General features: G+C 38.3%; 1 protein-coding gene across 3 annotated transcripts in view; it reads left to right on the plus strand.

Annotated features, from left to right (window-relative positions):
* The window catches only part of TTC27 (tetratricopeptide repeat domain 27), a 179,743-nt gene that overhangs the window by 121,071 nt on the left and 38,507 nt on the right, over nt 1–20,165 (plus strand). For all 3 annotated transcript variants that reach the window (XM_003908490.3, XM_009183967.2, XM_021924742.2), the window contains one exon: nt 18,387–18,485. In XM_003908490.3, coding sequence (XP_003908539.1) covers nt 18,387–18,485 — 99 coding nt within the window. The remainder of the gene's footprint in view (nt 1–18,386; nt 18,486–20,165) is intronic.

Genomic DNA, 20,165 nt, shown 5'->3' on the forward strand with positions numbered 1-20,165 from the left:
ATACTTCTTTTTGTTTACCCATTCTTCTGTTGATGGATACTCGGCTTGCTTCCACCTCTTGACTATTGTGAGTAGTGCTGCTGTGAACATGGGTGTGCAGAAATTGTCATTTTTGAACTGGATAACTGAGGGAATGCCTTTTACATTGAAGAAAATCAGAAGTGCGTTTTTTAAAATGACAGATTGAGCTAATTGCTTACTTTCCGTACTCTGGATGGTAAATATAATTAGAACTTTCCAAATCAGGTAAAAAGCCTGGAGAAGAGAGTAGGACAGCTGTAAGTACAGAATATCAGCAGAAACTAATGGGTGTATTTGACAGCAAGGATGCTTAGAGTGTACTAAGGAATTGTTTTTTGTTGACAGTTGGCTCTAACTCAGTGGTTGTCAACTGGGGATGATTTTGTCCCCCAGAGGACATCTGGCAACTTATGTAGTCATTTTTGGTTTTGGCAATGGGGAAGTGTGGGGATATGCTACTGACATCTAGTGGGTAGAGACCAGGGATGCTGCTAAACATCCCATAATACACAGCACAGCCCCCTACAATAAAAATTATCTGGCCTATCATGTCAGTAGTGCCATGGTTGAGAAACCCTCCTCTAACTTGATTGTCACTCTGTTTTTTTTGGTGGGGAGTGAGGGGTTGGTTTTTGGTTTTTGGTAGAAGGGAGAACTCACTCAATATTGTTTTTAAAATTTTACTTTTCTGAAAAACTGTATCATATCCTTGCATATCTTGGAAGCTTCTGCCTAAAGTTTACCCTAACTGCGATTGCCTTATGACTGGATTAAGTGAGTTCCCTCCCTTAGCCTGCCACAATCTCGGTTAAATCAGTGCCAGGCACCTTACAGACATGAATTGTTCTCTGCAGCCCACAGTCTGTTGTCAACATGTTAGCATTATCCTTTTCCTTCTGCCTCACTGGCAGCTCCTTCTCAGGCTCCCTTGCTGGTTCCTAAAGGCTTAGTCCTTGGACCTTGTCTTTGTCTGCACTTACTTCCTTGATTTCATCTAGTGCTGGAGCTTTAAGTTCCAACTGTACGCTGACAACCTCCCAGATTTTATTTCCACTCCTGTCTTCTCCCCTGAACTCGACGCCAGTACTTAACTGCTTACCCAATCTCCCCATTCCTCACTCCAACCTAGCATTTCCAGTATCTGAAGTGTTCTCCCCATTCCATAATCCCTCTTCCTCCCAAGCTTATCCTCATCCCTATAAATAGCAACCCCATCCAACCTTGGAGTCATGCTTAATTCCTCTTTCCCTTATACCCCACATCTAATCAATCAGCAAGTCCTAGCAGATCTGCCTTCAAAATATGTCCAGAATCAGACTGCTTCTTACCACCTCCTGTCATCCTGGTCCAAATCCCCATTGTCTTGCACCTGATTAATTGTGTTACCTCCTGCCTTTCTTCTTGCCCATCTGCCTATTCTCAAAGGGCATCCACATTTATCTTTCAAACTCAGGTCAGATATGGTAATACCCAGTCTCTTAATGGTTCTCAAGACTTTCCCCAGTATCTAGCTCCCGGCACTTCTTCTCCCTCGTTCCTCCAATTCGCCCCTTTTCTCACCCCACATTGCCCTCTTTGTTCTCTGAATATGCCAGGCACATTCCTGCCTCAGGGTCTTCCTCTTGCTCTTCCTCTGCCTGGAATGTCCTTCTTCCAGATATCTCATTCAAGTCTGCTAGAAGGTCACTTTCTAGGAGGGGCCTTCCATGATCATTCTATTTAAAATCATACTCCCACCTTATATTCCTAATTTTCCTTCCCTGCTTTATTTTTTTCCATAGCACTTATGTATAGCTTACTTCTTTAAAAAAGTTCTGTTTTGTCTTCACTAGAATGCAAGTCCCATGAAGATGGCAATTTTCATCTGTATGGTTCGTTTACATTTTCCTAGTGCCTGCAAAAGTGCCTTGTACATATTAAATATTCAACAAATATTTGTTAAATGGGTGAATAAATAGTATCTTCAACTACTTTTTTTCAGTCAAATATATACTAATTGTCTGCCCTGCACATAGCACTGAGCCAAAGAATGAAGACATAGCAGCAGGTCAGCAGATAGTCCCATTTGTACCCTGGCAATCTAGTGAAGCAAACACAGACAGAACTAGCTAACAATAATGATGTGTCAAAGAAATACTTAGCAATTTATATGTAAAGCACTAGTTATATAGAGGCCAAAGAGAACATTTCTACCTTTGGTAGACAATGAAGAGAGGATGTTGGAGTTAGCTTTGAAAGGTAGGAGGGAGACCGAGACGGGCGGATCACGAGGTCAGGAGATCGAGACCACCCTAGCTAACCCAGTGAAACCCCGTCTCTACTAAAAAATACAAAAAAAAAAAAGAAAAAAGAAAAAACTAGCCAGGCGAGGTGGCGGGCGCCTGCAGTCCCAGCTACTCGGGAGGCTGAGGCAGGAGAATGGCGTGAACCCGGGAGGCGGAGCTTGCAGTGAGCTGAGATCCGGCCACTGCACTCCAGCCTGGGTGACAGAGAGAGACTCCATCTCAAAAAAAAAAAAAAAGAAAAAAGAAAGACAGGTAGGACTTGAATAGGCAAAGAAGGGCAGAGGTTGGGGCATTCTAGGCAGGTGAAGAGTATGAGCAAAGCTCTAGAAACACAGAGAGAAGTGTGTGTGTGTGTGTGTGTGTGTGTGTGTGTGTGTGTTTGCAGGGGGAACAGAGGTTTGGTGAAGAGGTTAGTTTTTTAGGGTGGAAGGAAGTAGGGCAGTTATAGTGGGAACCCTAGACTGGAGCCAGGTTGTGAAACATCTTCAATGTGAGTCTAAACCATTGGGTTTTTTATTTGACAGATAGAGAGCCATTAAAGGGTTGATTTCTTTGGAGATTTGTTTTAAATGAAGGAATGTGGTGTGTAAAGAGGTAATTCAGGAATATTGTTTTGGCAACACTGGCTGTGGGAGATTCTAGATGGAGGCTGAGTTAAGAGACTGTAGCAATAGTTTAGTTTTTTGGTTTTTTGTTTGTTTGTTTGTTTGTTTGTTTGTTTTTGAGACAGTCTCGCTCTGTCACCCAGGCTGGAGTGCAGTGGTGCAATCTCAGCTCACTGCAACCTCTGCCTCCCAGGTTCAAGCGATTCTCCTGCCTCAGCCTCCCAAGTAGCTGGGAATACAGGCATGTGCCACCATGCCCAGCTAATTTTTGTATTTTACTAGAGACGGGGTTTCACCAGATTGGTCAGGATGGTCTTGAACTCCTGACCTTGTGATCTGCCCGCCTCGGCCTTACTAAGTGCTGGGATTACAGGTGTGAGCCACTTCCCCCAGCCCAATAGCCTAGTTTTTAGCCATGGCAATTCTCAGTGTGGGAGGGGCAATAGGAAGGAAGGGATAAAGAAAGGGAAGTCACACGGGAGAACTTGACAGGGCTTGCTGGTCTCATTATATAATTTAGAATTAATTATTTACATAGACAAAGAAATCACAATTACTCAAAGCAGAGTCACAGTATAAACAGATGTTATGTGAGAATATTTTAGAGCTTCTCATATGGATCCAATTCAGGCAGGCAGTAAACCATGCCAAAATATGCAGGCATTGGATGCTGTAATTGTATAGAACTACTACAAGATGCAAACTTGAACACTATAGACTCATTTTAACTTGTGAACCAAGTTTGAACTGTCTGGAGGGAGAAAGCATATATGCTATGTTGTCTCCTTTAAGACTAGTAATAAAGGGAAAATAGAAAAATGGAATTAAAAAAATTCTATCCTCTTTTTTAGACATATCCAAAGATTTAGGTTAAATAACAAAATTTAGACAAACCAAAAGTGGTATTTGAATGGCTTTTGCACATCTTAATAACTTTCTGAAATCAAATTGGTATAAGAATAGTTGTATCTGGAAAGGGTTAGGAGGAAAAAAGGCTATTGTTCATCTTTTAGATTTAAGCACATTTTAAAGTGAGAGCTTAAATAAAAACAAAGAACTATAAAGTGAGTGAGAGCTCAAGTTTAAAAAATGAGAGCTCCTATACAAAATAGAGGGGTTTGGTCTTATATCAGGGATGGGATGCAAAACTAAATACACTGTCTATGGTGCATTCATTAGAGAACCAAAAGACATGTACCACTTATATTTATGCTTTGGAGATTGCTAGCTGTTGTTCACTTATACCCACTTGTTTCATTTTTGCAAGTGACTTCTGAAACTACTTAAATTCAGCCTTAGGCTTCTGAGGTTTGTGGGATAGTGAAAGCTGAAGAAAGTGAGAGGGAAATCTGACCAAATCTCCCAGGCACAATTTCCCAGGCAGAAGCTAGAATTAAAATATACGTTCTTATTCCTGTTCTTAGGTAGTTATTCTTCCTGTTATACTCCACTTTTATGCAAAAAAGTAAAAAAAACAAAAGAAATTGCTCAGCTATCAAACCAGTGCGTGTAGCACTGAAAAAGAGAAATATTATGTCCTATCAATTTTTCCATCTCCCACTTAACACACATACATTTTTCCTTTACTTTTGTCAGTCTCTTCTACCTCTTTAAAAATTTATTTTCCTTAACCTCCTCCTCAATCAACCAGTCATTCGCCTTTGTGAGATTATATGATATTGTGGACAGTATATGTACAAGCATACCACAGAGATACTGTAGATTCAGTTCCAGGCCACTGCAGTAAAGCGAATATTGTAATAAAGCAAGTCATGTGAAGTTTTTGGTTTCCCAGTGCACATAAAAGTTGAGTTTATGCTGTAGTCTGTTAAGTGTGCAATACCATTATGTCTGGAAAAAAAAAAAAAACCCTACATACCTTAATTTAAAACTGCTTTATTGCCAAAAAAAAAAAAAAAAAAAAAAGTTAATGACCATCTGAGCCTTCAGTGAGTTATCATCTTTGCTGGTAGAAGGTCTCGTCTCGGTGTTGATGGCTGCTGACTGATCAGTGTGGTGGTTACTAAAGGCTGGAGTAGCTGTGGCAATTCCTTAAAATAAGAACAGTGAAGTTTACCGCATAGATTGACTCCTCCTTTCATGCCAGATTTCTCTGTAGCATGCAATGGTGTTTGATAGCTCTTTAGCCGCAGTAGAACTCCTTTCAAAATTGGAGTCAGTCTTCTCCAACCCTGCTGCTACTTTATCAGTCAAGTTTATGTAATGTTCTAAATCCTTGTCATTTCAACAATGTTTACAACATCTTCACAAGGAACAAAGTCCATCTCAAGGAACCACTTTCTTTATTCACGCATAAGAGGCAACTTCTCATATCTTCAAGTTTTATCATGAGATTGTGGCAATTCAGCCACATCTTCAGGCTCCCTTCTAATTATAGTTCTCTTTCTATTTCTGCCACATGTGCAGTGACTGTCTCCACTGAAATCTCAAACCCCTTAAAGTCATCCATGAAAGTTGGAATCAGCTTCTTCCAAACTCCTATTAATGTTGGTGTTCTGACCTCCTCCCATGAATCAGGAATGTTCTCAATGGTGAACATTAGAATGGTGAATCCTTTCCAGAAGATTTTCAATTTGCTTTGCCCAGAACCATCAGAGGAATCACTATGTATGGCAGCTATATACCCTTATGAAATGTATTTCTCAAATAATAAAACTTGAAAGTCTAAATTACTTGTTGTTCCATGGGCTGCAGAGTGGTTGTTGTGTTAGCAAGCATGAAAACATTAGTCTCCTTGTACATCTTCATCAGAGCTCTTGTGTGACCAGGTGCTATGTCAATGATCAGTAATATGATCAGTAATATTTTGAAAGGAATCTTTTTTTTTTTTTTTTTTTTTTTTTAGCAGTAAGTCTACACAATGGGCTTAAAATATTCAGTAAACCATGCTGTAAACAGAAGTATTGTCATCTGGGCTTCATTGTTCCGCTTATAGTCCTCAGGCCAAGTAGGTTTAGCCTAATTCTTTAGGGCTGTGGGATTTTCAGATGATGAGTGAGCATTGGCTTCAGCCTAAAGTCGCCAGGTGTATTTGCCCCTAATAGGAGAGTCAGCCTGTCCTTTGAAGTAAAGAATTGACTTCTCTCTAGCTATGAAAGTTCTGGATGACATCTTCTTCCAAAAGAAGGTTGTTTTGTCTTCCTAGAAAATCTGTTTAGTGTAGCCACCTTCATCAGTGGTCTTAGCCGGATCTCCTGGATAACTTGCTGCAGTTTCTCCATCAGTACTTGCTGTTTCATTGTGTGCTTTTATGTTATGGGGATGGCTTCTTTCCTTAAACCTCATGAACCATCCCTACTAGATTCAAACTTTCTTCTGCAGCTTCTCCACCTTTCTCAGCCTTCACAGAATTGAAGAGAGTTAGGGCCTAGCTCTGAATTAGGTTTTGACTGAAGAGAATGTTATGACTGGTTTGAACTATCTAGACCACTCAGACTTTCTCCATATCAACAATAAGGCCATTTCACTTTCTTATCACTTGTGTATTCCCTGGAGTAGCACTTTTAATTTCCTTCAAGAACTTTTTCTTTGCATTCATAACTTGGTTAACAGTTTGGTGCAGGAGGCCTAGCTTTCGGCCTATCTCAGCTTTCGACATGCCTTTCTCACTAAACTTAATCATTTCTAGCTTTCTTTTCATTTTAATTAATACTGTAGTTATACATATTTATGGAGTACAATTTTCTGTTACAGGACAGGTATATGTTGTATTATGATCAAATCAGGGTATTTAGCATGAGATCACCTTATACATTTATCATTTCTTTTGGTGAGGACATTCAAAAGCCTCTCTTCTAGTTCTTTTGTGATCCGCAGTCCCTAATCCTTTCTAGCTTTTGATTTAAAGTGGGGGATGTGTGACTCTTCTTTTACTTGAACACTGAGAGGCACTGTAGGGTTATTAATTGTCTAATTTCAATATTGTTCTGTCTCAGGGAGGCAGGAGGCCTGAGATGAGGGAGAAGATAGGAGAGCAGCTGGTCAGTGGAGCAGTCAGAACACACACAGCATTTATCAATTGAGTTCACTGTCCTGTATGTGTGCAGTTTGTGGTTCCCCCAAACAATTGCAATAGTAGCATCAAAGATCACTGCTTGCAGATCACCATAACAAACGTAATAATAATGAAAAAGTTTGAAATATTGTGAGAGTTACCAAAATGTGACAGAGATGTGAAGTAAACATACAGTGTTGGGAAAATGGCTGATCTTGTTTTACTTGTATTTCCCTACGCCACCTCATATTGCTTTATTATTTATTTATTTATTTATTTGTATATTTATTTTTGCAACAGGGTCTCACTCTGTCACTCAGGCTGGAGTGCAGTGGTGTGCTTTCTGCTCACTACAGCCTTCATCTCCCGGGTTCAAGTAATCCTGCTGCCTCAGCCACCTGAGAAGCTGGGACTATAGGCATGCACCACCACGCCCAGCTAATTTTTGTATTTTTTGCAGAGACAAAGTTTCATTATGTTACTCAGGCTCAAACGATCATTCATTCATTCATTATGTTACTCAGGCTCTAACTCCTGGGCTCAAACGATCTGCCCCCCTTGAACTTACGAAGTGTTGGGATTATAGGCATGAGCCACCATGCCTGGCCTCATATCATTTTAAAGAAAATCCCATACATCAAATAATTTCATTTAAAAAATTTTGAGTATATTTTTCTAAGAAATAGGCAATTTTTAAAAACTGTAATACCATTGCACTTAAAACATCAGTAATAATTTGTAAGAAACTTTTAATTGAGTTTCTGATTTTAATTAAATAAATTTATATCCTTTACTAGAACAGAATGTAATAGAGGCCCAAAATTTAGCAGCATCTAAATCTAGTGAAACATTACAAAGAGTCATAAATAGAGACAACATATTTGATAGATTTTGTCTTGTTAAAAATATTTGTTGAAGAAAAGTACCCTAAATGGAAGCCAAAAGATACTAAGTAAATATTTTTAAGTTTTAATATTAACAAGGCTAGAATTAAGAATATGTTCTATTTAGCAGAAGTTGCCCTGAGCTTACCAGCTACATCAGTATACTTAGAAATAATATTTTCAATTAAAATGATTATGTCCCCTAGAAAAGAGTCAATAAAACTTTCAACAATTTAAAATGTATAAACAATGAATCTGACAATTAACAATAAAGAACAACTTTGAAGTAGCAGGTAATCTTAGGAAAAAATAAAAAACACTAAGATCATATTGAAAAAAATATATTCATTAGTAAAATTTCAGTGACATGGTATTAGCATCAAATATGACTAAAATACTGATTAAAACACATGAATGTCTATTCAGAATAATTAATTTTAATTCTGTAATAGATTATGGAAATATACAAAATTATAATTGTACAGCTTGATTAATGCTCCTTTATTATTTTTCAATGTTCACATAATCAGGATTAAAGTTTTATTTTTCAATAAATTTTATTTTTGAAAATAATTTTTGAATAGAATCATTTTATAAGTCTCCTGATGGAGTAAAACCAATTTATTGATCAACAGTTTGTTGGTTGATAAATATTTTTTAAAACCATATAATTTAAATTATTTTCTTTAGTTCTCTGGTTCACTTTCAGAAGTGATGCAGTTTGGATGTTATATTATGTGGTTGCCTAACTAAGCATTATCAAGTACTTGTATATCAGATATGGATGTGGTCATGAATTGTGCTATGTCAACCTATCAACAGAGAACAGAGAGTTTCTGCCAGGAAATGATAATGGACAGAAGTAGTTTCCAAAGGGCCTTAAATGCCCTGTATCAGGATTATCTAACCCTGTGGATGTGGGAGCCTTTGTGGTTTTGAATTAAAAAGTGATATGACAAAAGTGGTATTATGGGAAGTTTAAATAAGGAATGAATATCATGGGTGAGTTATCAGTGGCTTGAGTGGTGAGCATGGAAAAGATAGAACGACTGAAGCCTCATTACAGAGGAAATTTTCTGGGACTTGCACATTGGGCTGGCAGTATTGAGGGAGATGTTGGAATCAGAGAGGAGGCCAGTTTTCTCAATTGTCTGATTAAAAAGGAAAAATATCTCTATTGATCTCTATTGATAGTTATAGGGAATTTAGGAGGAAGGGAAAGTATCTTTTGCCAGCAAGGTGTTGTGGTTTTGGATGTTGAATATGAGGAGATGGTGCTGTATTGTAGCAGAAATGGTTGCTAGTCCGTTGGAGATGAAAGCCCTAGTGAAGCCCAACAGTGAGGCCTGACCGTGCAGATGGGGCTTTTCTGTGGAAGTTAGTTGAAGCCATGAAAGTGAGTTCTTCACAGAAAACTGTGAGGGAAGAGAATAACAGGCAATGTCCTGAGCTTTGGGCATCTCCTGCTGTTGGAAGAAGATAGGAGAAATGGCACCGGTAAAATAGGTCTCAGAGTACATCAGAGTCTTGGTCAGAGGGATAGAAGGAAACCCCAGCAAGGGGTTCATGGCACCTAAAACAAGAGCAAATGTCAGTGAGTTATGTCACATGTAATGATGAAGTCCAGAGGGCTACGAAGAGGTCATTGGATTTGGAGCCCACTAATGATGTTCAAAAACAGATTCAGGAGATTAAAGGGTGAGTGATAGATGAAGAAATGGAGATATAATCTGTAGACTGTTCATTTTAGGAGCACATCAGAGAGATGAGAGACAAATGTAGAGTTTTGTACTCAAAGGGGCAGAAAAGTCAGGTAAAACATTTCAAGATACTGGAGTCCTTTACATGGAGGAAGGCAGAAATGAAAGATTCCAATGGATAAAGGAGAAATGGAATGTTGTAAGGAGAGAGGGGAGATAAATAGGGAATATCATTCTAGGGGAGAGTGGAATGAGGAGAAGACATGAAGGTATTAGCTTTGGAAATAAGGAATAGTATTAAAAATAAGACTGGAAAATGAGAACATTAACATAATAGCTATTTCTATTCATTAAGCATCTATATTCTAAGCTCTTAGGTAAGTATGAACTCTTTGTAAACCATTGAGGTATTGAGGGGGATACAGGAGAGTTGTGTTAAGACACAGACTCCTGCCCTCCAGGGGTTTATATAGGTTAAATGGAGAGAGGAGACATAAATAGCATTGTGTGTAACTAAGGAGTTGAATGAATAGGCAACATGCTTTGGGTGCCTGGCGATGCTTTTGGGTGGCCTTGTAAATAAGGATGTGAATGGTCAGAAAAAGCCTAATGGAAGTGAATGTTGGTATGAACTACCAGGAATGGTTGGGATTTGGATAGGTGGAAAAAATTGAGAAAATGTGTTTGAAGGAAGGAAACTAGCAGATGTAAAAACCAACGCTGCAGAGAGCAGTTTCTTGGTAACTATTAGTTTTGACGGTTTATATTTTATTCAGTTATAATAGTGAAAATAGCAACTAATGCTGAATATTTACTGAGTGCCAGGTACTGTTCTAGAAGCATTTTCCATTTATTTTGAATTCTCTGCAGTCACTGAGGTACTTACTGTTTTTACCCTACTTTCATAAAAGAAGAAATAGAGGGTTAAGTAATTTGTACTAGATTTTACAATTTATGAGGGGTGGGGCTGGGATTTCAACCTGAGCTTTCTGATTCCAGAGCTCTTGCTCTTAACCTCTTCACAATTTTGCCCTGGAGGATATCATAGCATGCTAGGAAGTAATGGCATATTTGGTCGAGGTCAAGTTATAAAAAGCCCTGAATACCAGGCTGTCAGGTTTGAACTTTTTTCATCCTTTAATGAAGAACCATCAGGGCTTTCATCAGAAGCAAAGTGAGGTTATAAGATTGATATTTTGGAACCATCCAGCACGTGTTAGTGAGTGACTCTCTTTGAGACCATGGATTTAACAGAGCTGACCTTTCCAAGTGCTATTGTTTTACTTAATAAGACCAGACTTCTACGATACAGTACTCTGGCATTTTAATTATCTTGGTGGTTTGTACATGCTGCTCTTCCTTGATTTCACTTTTTCTTTCATTTTAGCTTTGGAAAGGATAAAATATTTTTATTTGAAATGGATTTATATAGTTTTTGTTTTGGACTTATGTTATTTGTGGTGGGAAGACTCAAGGAGGTTGGAACTCACATTCCAAGAGAGAGGACAGGATGAACATGTGTGAATAATATGTACAGAAAACAGACATTCTTTCCTTTTTATTCCTCCCTTCTCGTATTGGTAAGCAGTACAGAATGAAAGTCCTAAGGTGTAACTTGCATAACTGCCAAGAAATGTGAGTGCTGTGATAACATCTGGGCTGTAGCTGTGACTGATGCATAGTGGGGAGGCCGAAAGCTTTGCTACCATAGACCTGATTCTGAATTCTGGTAATCTCGAGGAAGATAACAAAGGCAAATCTCTTCGTCTTTCTGAGCTTTTAAATAATGGAGTTTACAATTTCTACCTGGATTTGCTGCTGAGAAAATTAGAGCCAATATTTGTTAGGTGTCTAACATATTTCCTGGCCCATAGTAAGTTCACAATAATAGATGTTACATAGTGGTTCTTTACTTTTCTGCCTGTTGCACTGTAGAAAAACCATTGCTGCCCCATTATCTGTAGGCTAAAATTAGGGAGATATATCTAACAGGAGACTCTCACATGCACATGACATATAAACACCTATGTTACCTTGCATTGTGAATTATTTGAAAAGACTGGGCAAATATAAAGACCAGTGGTAACCAAATCTAGGTCAAGAATTAAGAGAAGGGCATTCAATAATTAATAGCCTAGAGTAAAAGAAAAATTATGTATAAAATTTAGTTGATCCTTTAGTTTAAGGGAAGACAATAAAATAGAAGAAATTATTCCTTTGGAGAGACCAGGAAGCTGGCAGGTTAAGGTTTGTATTTCCTCATGGAAGGAGAACTTAGAATTTAGTAAATGAGAAACTTGGTTATGAAAGAGTTGGCGGTGCACATTAGGAAAAAAATGAGCATTAAGCATCATTTTAGGAAAAGCTACTACCAGACACCGTTGATGTCACTCTTGGATTTGACTGTGGTCATTTCCTGTTTAATGATTCTACATTCAACAACTCATCTGCGTTTGGGGTCATAGAAATGAGGCAGGGGTACAGAAAGAGTGGAGAGTGTGGTGTGGCTTTAGGGTTAGATTATTCTACATTAACCTTTATTATATGTGACAGAACAATTCAAAGCAGTTGATCCTTTGAGGGAAATCAGCCGAAAGTGTGAATACTGATTATTGATTATGTAGAAACTTTCAGGAGTAAGGGAGCTTCAGTAGCAGGCTCATAAGTAGTACCTATTTAAGATGCCTTAAATAACCCTTGCAAAAATTAACTTTTTAATTATAAAAGTTATCTGTGCCAATTATCTAGTGGTGCTTAGTCTTTGCTAACCCTCAGGGTAGCAAACTTTAATTTTTATTTTAATTATTAAAGTTTAATAAGTATTACAGTCACTGTCTTCAGCACACATATTTCACACTTGGATATAGGAACTATTGTGTGGCTTTAAGCCAGTTATTTCCTTTGTAAGCATTGTTTTCCTCTAGATCTCTTTTGAATTGATTTCTAAGGTCTCTAATTGAATTGATTCCCTTCTAGTTCTTCAAACCTGCTGATTCTAAATACCAGACGATCCCTGACTTATGATAGTTCCACTTAATAACTTTTTTACTTTATGATGGTATAAAAATGATACACTTTCAGTGGAAACTATGCTTAGAGTTCCCATATACCTATTCTGTTGACAACTTTCAGTATAGTAGTCAATAAATTCCATGAGATATTCTACACTTTTTAAAAAATAAAATAGGTTTTGTGCTAGACGGTTTTCTCCATCTGTAGTCTAATGTAAGTGTTCTGAGCATGTTTAAGGTATGCTAGGTGAAGCTATTAGGTTCAGCAAATCAAGTGAATTTAATGCATTTTTGACTTAACAATATTTTCATTTTACGATGGATTTATCAGGACATAACCCTCTCATAAGTTGAAGTGCTTCTGTATTCCATTCTATTGTCAGTGTCCTTATTGTGCCACCAGATGGCAATAGCGTACCTTCAAACCCAGTCCCCTCTGGGTTTTCAGAATCTGGGGCATCTGAAGAACTCAGGAATTTTAGTCTAGTCCACCCCTGCTTATTTCACACTCGGGGAACTGAGACACGCAGGTTAAGTGACATAGCCAGGGTCGTTTAACAGTTACCCAGAGCCGCTTGAATCCCAGTCATCTTTCTCCTCTGTCACACTCTAGGGGGCTTTGTGAGGGAAATTCAGAGAAACCATGCTCTCAAGCTTTTGAATTCTTTGTGAATTATTTTTAAAATAATTTAAAGCCATTGGTTAAGTACAAGTATTATCACATTCAAAATAAAAAGTTGGCCTGCTTTTGTGTTTCTATATTGGCTCCCTGAGAGATAAACGCTAGACAGTCAGCTTTTAAAGGTTATTGCCTGCCTACGGCCAACTTGCCTTCACGATTTGCCCTGGAAATAAGGTCTGCAGAAAGCTCAACCAGGGCCTCTCTGTCAGGTGATTATCTCCCTCCATTCTTGCCCCGTCCTGTGGCCACCCATTTTTCTAGGTCTTCTTTTGTCCACCTGACTAGCCCAATCAAGAGAGCCTTTGTGGGGGAAGAGATATGCTCCTGGTTCTTAAAGAATTATCTTCTGGGTTTCTCCAGCACATGTTAACTGCCATATTTCCCCCCTCTCTCTTTATTGGTGACAAGAATGGTGTTGCCTTAAATCATGGCTTGTGTATGGGCAGAATGGTGTTGTCAGAGACAGACAGGATGTGGTCTTTGGAGTCACACTGACTGTGTCGAACCTCTCCTCTGTCCATGACTGACTCTGACTCTTTGTCGCCTCTCTTAGGAGAGTAAGATTGACCACCTTGCAGGGTGGGTGTGAGGAATGCATGAGTAATGTGTGGAAAGCTCATGGTGTCAGTGCTTGGCACACATAGCAGATGCTCATTAAGAGCTAATTATTTTGGTCGTTATTGTAAAGAGAGGAACAGGAGTAACTATAGTATATGAAAGAAGCTCAAGGGAGGGTCTCAGCCAAAGGAGCTAGTTTTTTATTGGAGAAAGAAGGGAAGGATGCAAGGTATTCCAGGGCCTATGTCAGTGTTTTAGAGAAATAGTATAACTGTGTTAATATGGTAGCCACTAGTCATGTGTGACAATGGACACTCGAAATGTGACTAGTTGAAATTGATCCATGCTGTGTTGAATTCACATCAGATTTCAAAGACTTGGTGTGAAAAAGTGGTTATAAAATATCTCAATAACTTTGTATAGTAATAATATATTGAAGTAATCGCATACTGGATATGTAGAGTTAAATAAAATGTTATGAAAATAAACTTCACCCTTTCTTTTACCCTTTTTTTTTTCTTTTTTTGAGACAGAGTATCACTTTGTAGCCCAGGCCGGAGTGCAGTGGCGTGATTGTGGCTCACTGCAACCTCCGCCTCCCGGTTCAAGTGATTCTCCCGCCTCAGTCTCCTGAGTAGCTGGGATTACAGACGCATGCCTGCTAATTTTTCTGTATCTTTAGTAGAGACAGAGTTTTACCATGTTGGCCAGGCTGGTCTTGAACTCCTGACCTCACTTGAGTGGTCTGCCTACCTCAGCCTCCCAAAGTGCAGGGATTATAGGCGTGGACCACCTTCTTTTGACGTTTTGAAATGTAGAAAATATAATGAGGCTACTAGCATGATATTTTTATCTGATAGCACTGGACTAGAAGGTAGGTATTTTTGTACCCAAACATATACAACTCTGTTCTAAGGAATCGCGAGAGATTTTTTTGAAGCTTCTTTTGATTTTGTTTTTCTTTTTTTGAAAAGCAAAAAAAAAAAAAGCTTTTTTTTGAAGCTTCTTTTGATTTTGTTTTTCTTTTATGTTCTTAAGAGTATGACTATTCTGAACTGAGATGCCTGTCACTATTGGTAATAGCAGTTTAAGTAATAGTTTAAAAAGAAAAAAGTAAAAGAGGCACCAAATATTATCTGTAGTCTCCCACATTCTGAAGACCTCAAAAAAGAAAAGCCATTGGATTATTTCAAAGAACACCACCATGTGCAAAACTCGTCTCCCTTCATGTTATCAGTAGATAAAACCTAGCAGTTAATGATCCTAGGATTTTTCCTTCAAATGCAGAGTATTAAAACACTGCAAAAATAACCAAAAGTAAAACGAAAAGAGAACCATAATACTTTATGTTAAATTAAGTCATCTGTCTGATTTTCATTAAATTTGTTTTGGTTTTAAAGACACTGGTTATAAAACATTCAGTAGTTTTAAAAATTAAAAATAAAAGATAACCTCATCACCAATCTGTTTTAGAGCTAGAAGAATAATTGCTAATTTTGGACATTTGCAACCTTTGTAAATCTTCTTAGATGGATTGAGAAATGAAGTTTTTATTTAGATTTTGAATTTACATGTGTTTTTGTTTGTTTGTTTTTGAGATGGAGTCTCACTCTGTAGCCCAGGCTGGAGTGCAGTGGCGCCATCTCAGCTCATTGCAAGCTCCGCCTCCCAGGTTCATGCCATTCTCCTGTCTCATCCTCCCGATATGCTGGGACTACAGGCTCCTGCCACCACGCCTGGCTAATTTTTTTTGTATTTTTAGTAGAGATGGGGTTTCACTGTGTTAGCCGTGATAGTCTTGATCTCCTGACCTCGTGGTCCGCCCGCCTCGGCCTCCCAAAGTGCTGGGATTACAGGTGTGAGCCACTGCGCCTGGCCACACGTGTGGTTTTTATAACAACACATGGGAAATAGTGTTTGTTCTTTGCTGGTGCAGAAAACAAGCACAGCACATGCATTTTGAGGACCTTGAAGTCAGTTCTCATTGTTCTTGATTTCGTCGCAAAATAAGAATCCCTTATTCCAAGTATACTTGGTACCATAATTCTTTGTATCTAAGATGCCATCAGTTGTAAGAAGTACCTTTAAGTACCACTTTATATAGAAAAAAAAAATGTTGCCAATAAAACTGACAAGCTATTGGTTTTTCAGATGCATCTCTATTTCAGAAATGTTAAATGATGGGGGGAAGAGTGTACTTTAACATTGATGAAATATAATACACAGACTTTTTTTTTTTTGAGATGGAATCTTGCTTTGTCGCCCAGACTGGAGTGCAGTGGCGCAATCTCGGCTCACTGCAACTTCCGCCTCCTGGGTTCCAGAAATTCTCCTGCCTCAGCCTCCTGAGTAGCTGGGACTACAGGCGTGTGCTACCATGCCTGGCTAATTTTTTTAATATTTTTAGTAGAGACAGGGTTTCACCATGTTGGCCAGGATGGTCTCGATCTCCTGACCTCATGATCTGCGTGCCTCGGCTTTCCAAAGTGCTGGAGATTATAGGCGTGAGCCACTGTGCCCGGCCAGTACACAGATTTTGAAACTTTTTACTTGGTTGGAGTTTACAGAGCTTGTTTTATATGTTAGCATCAGACTTTAGTTTCTCTCAGAATGTATCATGTTCAGCAAGTGTGGTTTGATGCATTGAAGCTCTTTTCATTTAATTCTATTAAAAAAAAAAAAAAAACAGATGAAAGCAAAGTGGTGAGCTCATTTTTAGGTTGTTGAAAGTCCCATGATTCAGAAAAGTGAACTTCTAACTTTTAGTTTCAACCTAGTACCTCTGCTTCTCCCCGCTCCCACTAGACATATATCCATCCTCTTTTCAGTGATTACCTGTCCTTGTCCCTCTAACAAAATCTGTTCTCCATAAAGGCTCCTGATAACAGTTATTTATAGCCTCTTGTAAATTCATGGCAAAGTGTTAAATGGCCCAAGTCTGCTTGCTTTCTAAGCTTTATCTCTAATTACTGGCTAAAAATCTTTATTTGCTTAAAGAACTTTCAGGCCTCTGCTAGCCATATGGAACAAGTTTTGTGGGAATGGCTGAAGGAAGAGTGATGTAGAGGCAGCCTCCTGCTCTGCCTCTGTGGAAGGCTGTGGATAGATAACAGAGCACCTTGTTTTCTTTCCTACCCTGAACTGTTCAGGCAAATCTGACAGCTGGCTCAGTGACTTTCTGGAACTCAGTAAGAAAGGAGACTTCAATCTGCTTATAAAGTTGGCTTTGCTGACTGTCTGGAAGGAAAACAACTCATAATAGCTGCATTTCTGACTAATTCCATTGAATTTTTGTTAATTTTTTGTTTTTTGTTTTTGTTTTGTTTTGTTTTGTTTTGTTTCGTTTTGTTTGAGATGGAGTCTCACTCTGTCACCCAGCCTGGCATGTAGTAGTGCAATGTCAGCTCACTACAGCCTCCACCTCCTAGGTTCAAGTGGTTCTCCTACCTCAGCCTCCCCAGTAGCTGGGATTACAGGTGCACACCACCACGTCCGGCTAATTTTTGTATTTTTAGTTGAGACGGGGGCTTCACCATGTTGGTCAGGCTGGTTTTGAACTCCTGACCTCAAGTGATCCATCCACTTTGGCCTCCCAAAGTGCTGGGATTACAGGCGTGAGCCACCACACCCAGCCAAATTTTTGTTAGTTTTATCTCCCTTTTGACAGAGGCTATCAAATTTTAAGGAAACCTTATGATGTACAGATTTTGTTTTTTGTAATCTGTATAGCTACCTCCTATTTTATCTGTTTTCTAAATTTCAGTGTTTACAAATCTAATTGGCTTAGGTCATACTTTACATTTTGAGTAACTATTTGATAATCCAGATTCTGAATCTCCTTTTTCTAAATTATTTTCAGGCATGCCTAAAGCAGATATATGCTAGGGCAGTTTGGCTCCTGGTTAAGCTGCAGAAGCTCTTGTGGTCTAGTTTGAAGATGAAAAAAGAAATTTCTTTTTTTGAGTTTGTAGTACATTCATCAGTTGTGAATCTGCTGATATGTTGTGTATGGTGGTCCCTCAGAATGCATGGGGGATTGCTTCCAGGCCCCACCCCCAACACCGATACCAAAATCCATGATGCTCAAGTCCGTTGTATAAAATACTGTAGTATTTGCGTGTGACTTATGTACATCCTCCTGTAAACTTTCAGTCATCTCTTGATTACTTATGGTACCTAACACAGTGCAAACACTGTGTAATTTGTATTGTTAGGGAATAATTACAAGAAAAAAATGTTTGTACATATTCAGTAGAGTTGCAATCATCCAGTTTTTTTTTTTTCTCCAATATTTTCATTCTGCAACTGATTGAACCCACAGTTGTGGAACCCACAGATAAAGAGGGCCAACACGCCCAGTAAGGAGTTCAGTTAGCACAAAGTATGGACTTTTTCCGCGAAACATATGCAATAATATTGCATGTTTTCAGTGTTAGTGTTGAAAATTATATGGAAAAATTTACCTCCATTGCTAAATATTCTACCTTTAAATGTAAGGCAAATATTTATTATATAGCTCTGCATTCTTTCTAGGAGTGTGTTTGTTGATAGTATCTTAATTTTCAGATTATATTCTGTAAATGTTTCTGTGTGTTTGAATGACTTTGATTTTTTGGTCTTTGCAGCTTGGGGTGTGGTTTTCTCTCGGCTGTGCTTATTTGGCCTTGGAAGACTATCAAGGTTCAGCAAAGGCATTTCAGCGCTGTGTGACTCTAGAACCCGATGTAAGTTTGTTTGATCTTCTGTCCTTACATGGCTTTTTACTCTCTGTTATTGGAATTGTACTGTATGGTTCAGAACAACAATTCCTTTTTGTTGGAGGAAAGTATACATTTGAGGGAAGGTCATACCTCGAGGTATAGGATTTATAAATCTGGAAATAAGTTAATAGCTAAATTCTTCATGTATATAGAAACACTATTGCTTTTTATATATTAATTATATCCTGCAACCTTGCTGAGCTCATTTATTACTTCTAGTAGGGTTTTGGTTGTTTTTTCTGGGGGGGGGGACTCCTTAAAATTTTCTATATAAAAGATCTAAATTTAATGTTTTATTTGAGAAGAAAGAATTGCAATTTGGAGCATATATGCATGCCAGGTAGTCTTTGATATGCCTGAAGAACAAAGAGAAGGTTAGAAGTTTTATAAAAAGGAGAAGTGTTACATATTTCTCTTAGAGAAATTCATTGGCACTTACAGTAAGGGTTTGGGGAGCTGGCAAGCTTCCATTGATGAGGGATGGCAGAGGGCAAAATTAGTCCCAGAGTTTCAGCAAATTATCTCAGAAGCTGCAGATAAAACTGGTTTCAGGTTACAACAAGCAGTTCCAGCAGTCAGGCTGCTTTCATTTGGATATTTTAACAGCTTTAATGTCTCTACTAACATTCCCCCAAACATTCCCTCATTATGTTCATGTTTTCCTTTACATCTTTGAACATGTTTATAATAACTGCTTTCAAATCCTATGCTGATTTCAACATCTCTTTCATTTCTGGTACTGTTTCTATTAACTGATTTTTTTCCTTTGGTTATGAAGAAAATTTTCCTGCTTTTTCCCATGTCCACCATTGTTTTTTAATTGTATTCTACGCATTGTGGATGCTATGTTGTTGTGCTTCTTGGTTTTATTCTGTTCTCTTAAGGAGGATTGAGTTTTATTTTGGCATTCAGTTAAATTACTCATAAATCAGCTTGTTTTTAAGCTTGTTAAAGTGAGTCTGGAGTTCTCCTTATTTTCTCATAACCCTTTAAAAAAAAAAAGTAGAGATGGAGCCTTGCTCTCTTGATGAGGCTAGTCTCGAACTCCTGGCCTCAAGTGATCCTCCCATCTTGGCCTCCCAAAGTTCTGGGATTACAGATGTGAACCACTGCACCCAGCCCTCTAATAACCTCTTCTTAAGGTATAACCTCTCTGGGATTGAATTTAATGCCATGGGCAATCAATAAGAACTCTCCACTTTGGCTCGTTTGGAACTTGAATAACTTGAATAACTTTTGTGACCTCCAAAATCTCCATTCAGCTCACAGCTTTCTGGTAGTTGTTCTTTGCCAGAGTTCAAAAAGTTACTAATTTTGCCATGTCTGGAAGTGGAGGTCCACTGCCACTTAATTTTTGAATCATGTGTATGGGACTTGAGAACGATATATACTATATTAGATGAAAAGTGGAACAAAGCGAAATATATAATTTATATCATTCTTGTTTGAATCAACATTTATATAAATTCAACCTGATTAAGCTGATTAAAAAAAATTCATTTTTGCTTTATTTTTGTTATTGGGTAGAGGAATAGGTAGAGAAATATGTTTGATGGATGAAATACTTAGTAGTAACACTGGAGAACAGATTCTTTTTTAACCCCCCTATCCGGTGAAGAAGGATAATGGTATAATGGCAAAAAC

Source organism: Papio anubis, chromosome 14 (assembly GCF_008728515.1).
Source record: "Papio anubis isolate 15944 chromosome 14, Panubis1.0, whole genome shotgun sequence".
Classification (NCBI taxonomy): Eukaryota; Metazoa; Chordata; class Mammalia; order Primates; family Cercopithecidae; genus Papio; species Papio anubis.